Source organism: Macaca nemestrina, chromosome 13 (genome assembly GCF_043159975.1).
Source record: "Macaca nemestrina isolate mMacNem1 chromosome 13, mMacNem.hap1, whole genome shotgun sequence".
Lineage (NCBI taxonomy): Eukaryota > Metazoa > Chordata > Mammalia > Primates > Cercopithecidae > Macaca > Macaca nemestrina.
In genome coordinates, this window is record NC_092137.1 from 105,331,107 (window position 1) to 105,344,486 (window position 13,380).

General features: G+C 42.5%; 1 protein-coding gene across 2 annotated transcripts; it reads left to right on the plus strand.

The window, feature by feature from the left end:
- Positions 1-978: 978 nt before the first annotated feature.
- LOC105471781 (interleukin 36 beta) lies at positions 979-10,034 on the plus strand. Of its 2 annotated transcripts, XM_011724499.2 has the most exons (5): positions 979-991; positions 1,532-1,639; positions 3,605-3,744; positions 6,490-6,619; positions 9,952-10,034. In XM_011724499.2, the coding sequence occupies exons 1-5, from the start codon at positions 979-981 to the stop codon at positions 10,032-10,034; spliced, it is 474 nt and encodes a 157-aa protein (XP_011722801.2). The 2 variants fall into 2 exon arrangements, with proteins under 2 accessions (XP_011722801.2, XP_011722802.2); XM_011724500.3 differs by lacking the exons at positions 6,490-6,619; positions 9,952-10,034 and adding an exon at positions 4,588-4,800.
- Positions 10,035-13,380: the final 3,346 nt, after the last annotated feature.

The following is a 13,380-nucleotide window of genomic DNA, read 5'->3' on the forward strand; positions in this document are numbered from 1 at the left end:
CTAGAGCCTTGACTTTGAAACCAGGGACAAGGGCATCTCTTGCTAAAGGTAACTTCTACTGCTCAGAACCCAGGTATGCGGAACTTCTTTCACGTCTCTGTGCTTAGCCTTAAGGTGCCTCTGGGAGTCTTGTCAAAGGTACAGAGTACTGAAGGAGCCAAGGCTGCTTGCAAGCGTGCAGGTTGGTGATCTGCTTACCCACTGTGTGGACAACTATTGAATCAGACATCAAAGATCCTGAGGGAAGGAGGGTTGTGAACAACTGGTTCTCATTGTGGAGAGTCTGTGATATTCTTGGGGACTGTTCTGGTGCCCTAACTAGAAAACCAGAGGCAGATGACCCCTAATAGTCAAAGCCCTTTGTGGAGCCCACCAGTGGCCATGTGCAGGATCCTTACAGATGTCTCTTTGGATGAGGAATGGAGGAAGATGGGCTCAGTGAGGCAGGTTAGCTACCAATTACTTAGGAGTGTTCAGCTTCAAGTGAGGAAAAGTGGTGATTAACCTGCTGTGTGGAGGGCTAAAATGGAAATACACACACATACACACACACACACACACACACACACACACTCCCTCCCTCCTTCCTCTCAACCCAGAGACTCAGAGCACTAGAAGGTGCCTGTGGCGATGTGTTGGAACGTCCTAACAATCCCAGATGCAATGAATGGAAAGCATGCCAAGACCTTCACAGCCTGGAGAAGCAGGACTCTGCCAGCCACAGCACAGAGGGGAGCTTCCATTCAGGGTTTTGTGGCCTTGAAATATGCTGTACCCATCCTTATTCTCAAATATGCATCTGGCAGAGGCTCTCAGGGCAGCTCTCTCTAAAGAATTTTTACAGTAAAATTTTAGGAGGAGAGGAGAAAAAAGCATAACATTTTTCTTCTCTCCTTCTCTCACATGGCCAACTGTTAACAACCTCCTCACCACCATCTGATCTATCTGGTTCTCTTCACAACAGGCTCTGAAGACATCATGAACCCACAATGTAAGTGGTGAGTTGCAAATCAGCTTGGAAATATCTCCACCTGACCTCACCAAAGACAACAGGATGGAAGGACCCCTATCATTTGCTAAGCTGTCAATGTATTTGCTCTTGCTAAAACACTCAGTTCATAAAACAGCCTTTGAAAATCTCAGGGCATCTAGCTCTTTTATTATTGTCTGTATTTAGAATTGCTTGTTTATTTTGATAAGAGGATTTTTAAAAACAACATACTGATAACTAATTTAAATATTACGAGGTTTTGTTACCACCTAGACATTTTATCATTCAGAAAAAGACAAGTCACTAATAGCCCTAGGAAAAGGTGAATCTTGAGACTGGGATTGCACATAGATCCTTTCAGATGCTTTGATTCACAAACTAGCCCCTGCCCTATTTCCCCTCCATTTATCGTTATAGCCACTACTTCTCAGAGCAATGAGACTCTCTCCAGAAACTCAAAAGCCATTAATACCAGGATGCAACTGGAGTCTTGAAGTTGATAACCTCACATGTATTTTGTGCATTTTTGTCATCTGGCAGGGCAGGCAGCACCCAAATCCTATGCTATTCGTGATTCTCGCCAGATGGTGTGGGTCCTGAGTGGAAATTCTTTAATAGCAGCTCCTCTGAGCAACAGTGTTAAGCCTGGTGAGTGACAATCAAACCCAGTGTTGCTTCTTGAGGTGATGCCAGCTTCACCAGGAATGAGGCTGAACTTGCACAAGCCTGGCCCTGGACCTCGCCCACGTCTAGGCACCAGCCCAGTGGCCACAGGGAAGGTCAAGTGAGAAAGGGTACTATGATTCCCTTCCACAAAGGAAATCCCATATCTAGAAATGAGGGTGTTAAGGGTTGATAGCTCCTCTTACCAAAAGAAAATATCTTCAGATTAGAAGGGCTTATCCATTCAAACAACAGCTAGCCTTCTCCTTGGAGTTTCTCTCCTTCAGGTTCCAACCATTGCTACCTATGTCCTCAGATTCAAACTCCATCATCTTTCCACCACCAAACCTATACAGCTTTCTAAGTTGGCATCCTCTTTTCTAATAATGGGGAAACATTCCTTCCTCCCATCAAAAGTCAGTCCATCTCAGTTTCTTTCCCTGTATCCAGAACTTCAACGTTTAATTCCTCACTTACCTGCAAATTCCACCTTTGTTTACTGGACCCTTTCTATCATTGTCAGACATGCTGTAACCCTCTCTTGATTCCCACATTTTCCTCCTACCAACACTTTTTCTTATGCCAATCATAGCAAAACAAGAGCTGGCTGCATAGTTTGCATTCTAACATCTGGATTACTCTGACTACTCCCCGCAACCTCCTATTTCACCCATGACCTGCAAATACTCAAACCCAAAGGATACTTCTTGGTCCCCATGCTATTTGGCCCTCAGCTCACTAGTGTAATGGACCATTTCCTTCTTGAATACTCTACATCTTCTCCCTTTTTATTTTTTAAATGGAGTCTCGCTCTGTCACCCAGGCTGGAGTGCAATGGCGTGATCTCAGCTCACTGCAACCTCCACCTCCCAGGTTTCAAGCAATTCTCCTGCCTCAGCCTCCGGAGTAGCTGGGATTACAGGTGCCCACCACTGTGCCTGGCTAATTTTTGTATTCTTAATAGAGATGGGATTTCACCATATTGGTCAGGCTGGTCTCAAACTCCTGACCTCATGATCCGCCCACCTCGGTCTCCCAAAGTGCTGGGATTACAGGTGTGAGCCACCGCGCCTGGCCCATCTTCTCCTTCTATAAGAACATTACTTCTCCTGAGGTTTGCTGGCTCCTCTTTTGCATTTTCCTTTATGACTCTCCTTTGTCTCTGAAATCTCCAAATGATGATGCTCCCCAGGGCTCAGCCAGTCATCACTTACAGGCCCTGTGAATGGGCAACGAGCTGATCCTTTGGAATGATGAATCACCGCTACGCTCATTCACTCTGCCGTTGACATTTGCAACACAGAACTCCTCTCTCAATGGTTTACTCACGTCCTCTTGAGGTCCTCTCAGATACCTCTAACTTCATGTATCCCAAGTAGAACAATGGATCTGTCTTCTCAAAACTGCTAATGGTCTCTGTTAGTGGCATTTCTGTTCACTCCATTTCCTCAAGCCAGAAATACAGGAGACATCCTTGATTCCTCCTTTCCCTCACTCTCCATCCAATCTATTAGCAAAGATTGGTAGGTCTACGTGCAAAATATGCCTGATTTCTAAGATAACTTCATCTCTTGCCGGGACCACTGCCATCACATTCTCACTATCCCCCTCTCACTTTATTTGGGTAGCCTCCATCCCATCTCATGTTGTGGCCCATGAGATAGAAGCTCCCCACTTTTATCTCACAGGCCACATCTTAAGCGTATGACCACATTTTGCTGCAAGGGTGGTAGGAAATTTTACTTTTCTTTTTGGGAAGCGATGTGTCCTGGTGACAACTGGGGTTCTGTTATTAAGGAGGGAAAACAAAATAGGTTTGAGGGGGTGATGGAGGGTCTCTGCCACATGGCTGATGGGAGGAGCCTGTCACTATTCCCTGCCTGGGAGGAGTAACTGAGTGTCAGACCAGAAAGATTGAAACATCTTCTCCATTTTCCTTTGTGTTTCCAGTCACTCTTCATTTAATAACCTGCAGAGACACAGAATTCAGTGATAAGAAAAAGGGTAATCTGGTTTACCTGGGAATCAGGGGAAAAGATCTCTGTCTATTCTGTGAAGAAATTCAGGGCAAACCTACTTTGCAGCTTAAGGTGAGTGATTGTGCAGCTAATGAGAGAAGTACTGTCAAATGGACTTTTTATTTCATTTAATATGCTACTGAATAAAAATAAGATTCTTGCAATCCTGGGTTACTCAATGTAAGGAAATAATTCTGACCTGGCTGATCCCCGAATCTACAAATGCTGCCTTTGGAATGGATATAACACTTCTTTTAATGTCAGAGCATAGATCCTCTGAAAGATAGCAAGTACACTCACAGGAATGTTTCAGAAAAGCCAAAGAACAGTAGTTTCTCCATTCTCAGTCCTGCTTAACTGCCTTCTGGAAATCCTCTAAGATGATGGGATGCTCTCACTACAGCAAAGGCCGCTGCACAGCAGAGGAGACAAAAAGAGATTGTGAATGTGAATTTTGAAGATTACATGTTTATGATCTGTGTATCATAAACACATAAATCTTACCAAGGCAATATTGTAGTTATGAAGCTAATCCTTCTGCTATTGATGGAAGTTGTAATGTGTAAGCCCACTTGGAGGTTGAGGATGCAGCAAGACTGGCAGGAACCGGCAGACAAATGCATACCAAAAGCACCAAGAGAGAGATTTAAGCCTCCCTCTGTTCCAGGGAAGACAATGATGCTTCAAAGAGTCAGAGTACCTTGTGTCAGAGGATCCTGGAGTGGAGCCAGGCTGTGGGAACCCAGCCAGTTCCCTGTTTTAACAGTCTAATGCCCTGCTTCATCTGCCTTTGTCCCTAGCCTCTGTCCCTTCCTTTGGGGGCAGCAGTCCCTCTCCTGTTATACACTCAGGGCTGAGTTACTTTAGCTTCCTCCTCCCACCCTCCTCTCTAACAAGCCTCTTTTCCACCCCCAGGAGAAAAACATCATGGACCTGTACATGGAGAAGAAAGCACAGAAGCCCTTTCTCTTTTTCCACAATAAAGAAGGCTCCAGTTCTGTCTTTCAGTCAGTCTCTTACCCTGGCTGGTTCATAGCCACCTCCTCCACATCAGGACAGCCCATCTTTCTCACCCAGGAGAGGGGCATAACTAACAACACTAACTTCTACTTAGATTCTGTGGAATAAATCCAGCCTAGGCTGTGGATAGAGAATCAAGCTGTCAGAGTCATCTTAACAGACCATCATGTGACTGAGTTCACCAGCACTTCAGTCCATCCATAGCTTACCTCATTCTTACCATCCAAAAGCCACCTCCTCCTCCAAACATCCATTTCTGTACCAACACCCTCACTTGAATTTCACTATCCCAGATTGAAACCTAAGAATCATTTTCCATTCTTTCTTGATTTTTACCCCACCATCCACTCAGCTGCCATGCCCAGTTCAATCAACCACCCAAATGCTGCTTCATGCAACCCTCCTTTCCTATTCCTTTTGCCAACCCATGATGTAGAGATGTGGATTCATGACATTTTTGTTCATACAACTTTTTCAATAAAAGAATAGGATGCATTAATTTTTTATGTGTTTATTATGAACATTCTAATATTACCCCAAAAATAAAGTGAAAGAATGGGATGAATGTGAAATTAAAAGTTTGCATGTCTTCATAATCGTAATGAATTCTTAATGTCATTCATTAATAATTTAACAGTGTATACACTTAACCCTTGAACAACACGATTTTGAACTGCACAGGTCCACTGAAACACTGATTTTTTTCAATAAAAGTTACACCAAATGTCCCTGCTTCTTCCGCCTCTCACTCTAACTCCTCCACCTCTTCTGCCTCTCCATCCCTGAGACAGCAAAAACAACCCCTCCTGTTTCTTCTCCTCAGTCGATGTGAAGATGATGAGGATAAAGGCTGTTATGATGATTCACTTCCACTTAATGAATAACAATAATATGTTTTCTCTTCCTTACGAGTTTCTTATTAACATTTTCTTTCCTCTAGCCTACTTTGTTGTAAGAATAAGTTATATAATACATAAAACATACAAAACATGTTAATTGTTTATATTATTGGCAAGGCTTCTGGTCAACAGTAGGTTATTAGTTAAGTTTTTAGGAAGTCAACAATTACACATGAATTTTTGACTGTACTGCTACCCCCATGTTGTTCAAGGGTCAACTGTACTTTGGTTAAGATAAGTTGCTAACCATGGAGAATGTAAACCAATCCATATTTTTAAAAATCATTTATATTGGTTTTAATTTCTTTCAGACAACTTCTAGAACTGGATTTTTTTTTTGTTTTTACTTTATAAAGTAGCTGGAAGAAGCATCAGCTATGACACTTTCTTGTTATTATTCATGTTTTCTGGAATTTTGTTCGTATACATTCAATCTACAGCTCTTTTATAGGGATACTTTTAAGCCAGTTGTCCATTTTGTGAGGTTTATTTTAATTGAAGTTTGTAATATAATCTGCAAATTCACTAACGAAGTACATGTAGACTGCAATAAATATACCATAATACCCTGAGCATGAACATGAGCATAACAGGCTGTCTTCTCTCATGAGACCTTGTCCTTCTTTGCACATGACAAGCAGGCATATTGGGTCTTGCAACGGGCACCGACTGATAAATTCAAATTTCTCAGCCAGGCATAATTTGTCCCCAAACCTATGCTTCTGGCATTATCTCTCATTTCTTCAGTGCCCCCCCATTCTGTTTGGGATACTCCTTGAACCCCACCTTACATGCTGTTAGCAGCATTTTACTCCAGTCATTACCGTGCAACCAACTTTGAAACAGTGTAACCTGGCAGTGTATTATCTCAGCAACATTGAACATTTCTCTCTTCCAGCTTCAGGCCTCCCAAGATAACGTAGGGAAGGACACTTGCTGGAACCTAGTTGGAATTCACACATGCATAAACCTGGATGTGAGAGGGAGCTGCTGCATGGGAACCCTTGACCAATGGGGAATGGGAGTGGGTGAGGAGCAACTTCTCTTATCCGTTCCACAGGTGGACAGTTCTGAGAGGCATTCATTCTTCATGGTTCCTCAGAGGTTCCCAGCAGCATTGAGACGTAATCACCCATGGCAGGGCTAAGTTCAAGAACACATCCTGAATTGACTTCCCTCATTTCCCTGCTTCAATTTCCCCAGCCCCTTCTCATGTTTCCTAGGGTCACTTGTCATCCTCTTGCATGCAAACGCTTGTCCCAGGCTCTGCTTTCTGGTATAAACCCAGGCTAAGACAGATTCTATCAAAACCAACTTCTCTTCTCTACTCCTCCAACACGTTGAATTTCTTCCCTCTATGTCCCTGCTCATGCCTTTGCACACATCTCAAACAGTTCCATTGCTACCTATGTCTTACTAACATCCTAAATCCCTTCCAGCTGTTTAGCGGACTCTCCTCATCTCCCCAACCAAAGGCAACATCTTATCTTCTGCGAGGTCTGTAGCATTTTTGCCTTCTCATGGGACATTTATTTTCTCAGGCTTTGTGCTATAGCTTCTTCTCCTTGCCTTGGCCCATTTGCTCTCTTCTCCTCAACCAAATTCTAGGTACATAGAGGCAGAAATTTGTCTCTTTAATTTATGAACTCCCTTTATATACCAAATCTTCCCTCCCTCTTAGCAGTTTCTCAGAATATATTGTTGAAGCAAATTAATTTTCATTTAATGTATTAGCATCTTCCCATTAATACCAAAGTGCGTCAGGGAGAATCTGCATTATCACGGCCGGGGCAGCCCTCAACTTCAAGAAGGGTCCAAGGAACTGGAAAGCTTCTCAAAGAAAATGGAGAGGAAAAACATAGAAAGGCTGCTTAGAAACTTCCCTGTCTCAATTCTTCCTCCTTTTCCCCATAAGCCAATATGGCCCCAGGGGAATGCGATGATACAAGGGCATCCACTCGGGAGGAGATGGCTGCAGAAATGAAACATAACTGAGAGTATCCCCAGGAGCTTCTAGCCAGTATCCTGTGCCTCCCTCTTGGAGGGCTCGGTGCATAGTCTGAGGGTTTGCACTTTGTCCAAGCCTTTCCCCTTATGTATTTATGCATAAGCACAACAGCACAGGGGCACAAGAGAAGGAGCCCGGGGAATTTCACCATTGCAGATGTTTTCTCTGACAAGGTCAGGACTAAGCACAAGATGGCCTCGAGTATGGCCATGAGAGACTTGCAACAATATACTTGGATACACAGTACATAGATTTTCTGAGAAGGGCTGCAAAGAATGTGAGTTCTGTAAATAGCTAAATGTATAGAAAGAATCTATAGGAAGATGGTGATGAAAAACACAACGTAATCCTGGACTGTGCTTATAAATATCAGCTTCCCAGCTATCCCGGGGTACTGAACATGAGGATGAGATAGACAGCCAGCCCACCTTACATCGCACCACCTGTGCCCTCTGCCAGAGGAGTGAGAACATTGTGGTGGTGAAGGAGGAAGAAGAGGAGGAGAAACCACAGAAAGACTCAAGAGGTGTCCTCAGATATTTTATTTGCTCTCCTGGATCCAGGGATATGATGTTCTTTGCTTAAATCTAAGAACCACAGGAGAAGGCACGGGACAACAGATTTCTGTTCAATCTGTATCAGAAGGCACTACCCAAACAATGTGGGTTTCCTAAACCTTGCAAGGAGGTAGGCTAATTCCTTGTCTGTCTGTAGTATGGAAAAAATAAGGCCAACACACACACACACACACACACACACACACACACACACACACACACACGAAATAGAATATCGATAAATGGAGAAAGAGCATGAGCAGTGTTATTCCCCCTGTTCCAGTCTCTGAAGTTCTAGTTCCTGTGACCTTTTTTTTTTTTCCCCCAGCCTGTGAGATACTCTAATATTCAAAGAGATGTTGATGCTTTTGTTGCTTTCTTAAGCAACAGTCATGGTCCTCAGGCCCAGGACTATTGAATGGTGGGTTTTTCACAGGGTGGTAGAGTACCCTTGTGACACTCAAAGACAGTTTGTCCCCTGAATCTCTTCCATTCAGAAACCTGAATGCAAGTCCATTTCAGAGATTCCTACACGCTTCCACCCATCCTTTCTCTTCAATTTCCGTCAGCATGCATATCTGCCCTGCCCTTCCCTCAACTTCAGTTTCCTTTATTCTTCAGAAGAGAAAATGTAAAAAACTCTATAACCTTGCAACTGAGAATCTTTGTCTCTCACTTAGGTCAATAAGTTTATTTTAACGTTGTTGATGATCTAATGTGAATTAGGGGCAAGAAAACAACAACTTGGGTTGTCAATAAGAAAGAAGGGGAGATAAATATGCAGTTAAAGAACAGATCAGTTAACTACCTTATTAGTTTGAGTAGCTTACAAGTAGATTTCTGATTATAAAAAGAATACTTCAGATTCTAGGCCATATGGTTGGGAAGTAACACCAGAAATAAGTGAGTAAACTACATGGAAACCCATAATGTCATTCTGTTAATGAATTTCTCCTTAACTAAGGATGCAATTAAAAAGGAGACAGAGACTAGCAAAGACTGTGCAGTTGACAATATCTAACAGCAACCATCAAAAGATCAAAAACCATACACTGATGTTCTCTGTTTCTTGTACAGTTTAGCAGGTTAAATTTTGCAGATTACAGCTCTAGTTCTCTAAAATCAGTTTTATCTATGCCTATAATAGCAGTATGGCCATAATAAAAGCCACATCTAACTGACCAAGGCCAAATCCACTAGTAAAAGCTTCTCTGAACTCACCGTGCAGTTTGAACCCCAAACAACAAAGCTTGTGTTTATCTCAAAGGAAGTGTCAGGATCAATAATTTGAATTATTCAACAAATATGTTTTGAGAACCTATGCTGTTCTTAGTGCTGGGGACATAGTAGTAAACAAAAAGGGGAAAATATGGCCATCCTCATGCAACTGACATTAAATTTTGAAGGTTTGTAGGTAACAGTGCCTCCTTCCAATCCCCATCCACGTTCAAACATTTAGAAACTATGTTGATGCCAAAATCAAAATCATAGCTGTGTCTTTATTATTGCTACAGCTGGGTTAGGGAAGTGAGAGGTGCCTCCTAGTCTTTTGGGGCCTCAGTCTAGACTTTTGGGGCCAAAACCATGCCCACCAACTCTAATTTCATTTTCTCCAGCCACAGTAATAATCCGTCACTCTTCAGCAGATCCAAGTGAGTAAGGCTGAGTGGAAGGCAAACTCCAAGCTGCTCCATGCAGCCTCAGTGTAGAATCTGCCCTCTTAGCCCCTAAACCAATTGGTGGTTTAGCAAATGTCCACATCTTGCTAAACCTAGGAGATACTTCTCTCCTGCAGGTAGAGAGAAGTGGAAGAGTTCCCTTCAACATCACCATCTTAGAAAGAAGGACAAGGCTTCCCATCCATGTGGACCAACATAGGAATGCCAGGAAGGACATAGAAATAAGAGGAGGAAGATTCCCATCTCTTCAGTCTTTGAGTGGGTTTGGTATCAAGGAAATGCTACAAATGGAATAAGCTGCAGAACTTTTTCTCTTTTATTGGGTTCTGGAGAGTTTGTAAAACAAAGACACCATCTATTTTTAAAGAGTTGGTAAATCATACCTGTAAAGCTAGAGAAGGTCGGAGTCTGTTTAGAAGTCAATTTGGACTACATAGCCTGTACATGTGTTTTGTCCAGTCCTTAGAGTATTTTTTTTTAAATTGTAAAGTCAAGGTTTTCATGAAAAATGGGAAGATCAGACAGTATGGCTCCTGAATTCCCACAGAGCAACAAGCTCCTAGAGCTCAGTCTGTTATTTCTTTTCTTGATGTATAGGGGTTAAGTCCTGTAGAAGAAACAGCAGAATTATTCAAAATTATTTACATAATATGCAATTATTCCCTAGAGCATGAGAAGAGAAAAGCTCTGTTTAGTATGTATCAGTTAAAAGAAACACATATGATTAAAAGTAATTGAAAGACATTTCTTCTTAAAACTTCTAGAATCTTATGTTGGTAAAATAAACTAGTTTTTCCCATGTAATCAAGTCTATATGATATTATTTTTATAGTATATTATTTTTCTTCATCCATTTGCCTTTAGTTCCCATGTGGGCTGCTCTTTATCTACCATGGGCAGAACCGTGTATTTCCATTGCTATGTAATAGGATCCCAGTGAGTCTTTTTCTCCCAAAAGATGCAGCAACAAAAAGTTAGGGATTATAGCCACGGAAAATACAGTCAGTTGTTTCTTACAATGGAATAGTAACAGTCTAGGCCTCCTACTGTAGCCACCAAGTAGCCACCCTGGGTATCCACTCTTTCATCCATTGATTTGCTCAGCACCACACCTAGTTATTGTATCAGAAAATTTTCAAGCATACAGAACGTAATGGGGACCACAGTGTTTGAGAAACATAGGCCCTGCTAAAACTACTTTCTTCCTACGCTGTTCACACTTTTCACTTTTAAAAATGTTAATTTTTCAGTTATTAATACGTCAATACATTCATCTTGAAATAAAGTTAAAATATACCAGATAAATCCAAATTCTTTCCCCCCAGATCCTAGTTCCTCTTTCTCCACCCCAGTGGTAACCACTGTTATATGTTGGTGTCACTCTGGCTATTTCTTATGCATTTACATACTCATAGGCTCCACTGGAAGCATGCAATGTTGTTTTATGTGTGCCCCTGTGCATCTGTATGTACGTGTCCGTGTGCGCGCGTGTTTCTCTAACTGAAATAATAAAATACATATTTTTCTCCAACTTATTGTTTTTTTGAGACAGTCTCACTCTGTCATCCAGGCTGGAGCACAGGGGTGCAATCTCAGCTTTCTGCAAAGTCCGCCTCCCAGGTTCAAGTGATTATCCTGCCTCAGCCTCCCGAGTAGCTGGGATTACAGGTGCCTGCCTCATTTTTATATTTCTACTAGAGACAGGGTTTCACCATTTTGGCCAGGCTGGTCTTGAACTCCTGACCTCAAGTGATCCACCTGCCTCGGCCTCCCAAAGTGCTGGGATTACATGTGTGAGCTACTGCGCCCAGACCAACTCACTTTTTCACTGAACAATGTGTTCAAATATCTGTCTACACTGGCATGGATGGCTGTCTCGTTCCTTTACAGGTGCTGCAAAGCACCCAACAGAAAGGTTTTACCATCCTTTGTTTAACCATTCCTTCATGGATGGAGAGTTAGGCTGTTTCCACACTTTGCTACTTTTTTTTTTTTTTTTTTTTTTACAAGCAATGTGGCAGTGAACATTCTAGTGTATGCCTTCTGTGCAGACATGCAAGAAGTCTTTTGCAGCCTGTGGAATAGATAAGTGATCTTAGACAAGATAGCTGGAAAAAAAATAAATTAATTAATTGCTTGACCATGGAGTAAGTGTATTCTTTATTTTCCATAGATACTATCTGCCCTTGGATGTGGCTTTTCTAACTTACACTTCCAGTGGTGTTTTCATTCTTCCCTGCCATACATTTTTACTTTTTAAAAATTTAAAAAGTATTGTTGTTCTAGCATATAAAGCAGGGGTTTCCAACCCCGAGGCCATGGCCCATGGACCATTAATACTCCATTGCCTGTTAGGAACCCGGCTGCACAGCAGAAGGTGAGTGGCAGGCGAGCGAGCATTGCTGCCTGAGCTCTGCCTCCTTTTAGATCAGCAGGGGGTATTAGATGCTCAGAGGAGCGTGAACCCTATTTTGAAGTGCATGTGCAAGGGATTTGTGTGTGCACTCCTTGTGAGAATCTAATGCCTGATGATCTTCTAAGAACACCCACATCCTCGGTCCATGGAAAAAAAACGTCCTCCATGAAACCAGTCCCTGGTGCCACAAAACTTAGGGACCACTGATATAAAAGATAATCTCTCACTGTTATTTTCATTTGTGCATGCCTGATTACTGATTAGTCCTTCAGTATTCTGCACTGTCCAGTCTGACCTCTGACATCTGACTTCTCCACCAAAACCTTTCTTCTGAGCACCATCAGTGACACCCCTGCCTGTTTCCTGATGCCGTGGGCACTCTGCTCTCCTAATGTCAGTCAGCACTAGGCACACTCCACTGCTCCCCCACATCTTTACTTGCACATACCAAGGATTCTGCAACAAATCTCTCTGGGCTTTCCTCAGACTCACTGAAATTTTCTTCTTACTTTCAGTTACTGGCTCCCCATCATGTGACTACTTGTAGTTGAAGTTCCTGAGAACTCATCCTTGAATCCTCTTCTCCTTTATACTGTTTCGCTGGGTAACAGTATTTGTTTCTTCAACAGGTGTACGTGGATGTATTAGATCATGCTGCTAATAAAGACTTACCCAAGACTGGGTAATTTATAAAGGAAAGAGGTTTAATGGACTCACAGTTCCACATGGCTAGGGAGGCCTCACAATCATGGCCGAAGGCAAAGGAAGAGCAAAGGCACATCTTACATGGCAACAGGCAAGAGAGCTTGTGCAGGGGAACTCCCATTTATAAAACCATCAGCTCTCGTGAGACTTATTCACTACCACAAGAATACATGGGGGAAACTGTCCCCATGATTCAGTTATCTCCACCAGGTCCCGCCCTTGACATATTATTACAATTCAAGGTGAGATTTGGATAGAACCACAGCCAAGCCGTATCAGTTGACAATTTTATTCCTGGCCCAGAACCCTCCTCTAAATTCCAGATATGCATTTGTAGCTACCAATGTGGATGGTCTCTGAACTTGGAAATTGAATACGTCCTAAGTAGAATGCTTGATCCTTCCACAACCGGCCCATTCCCATA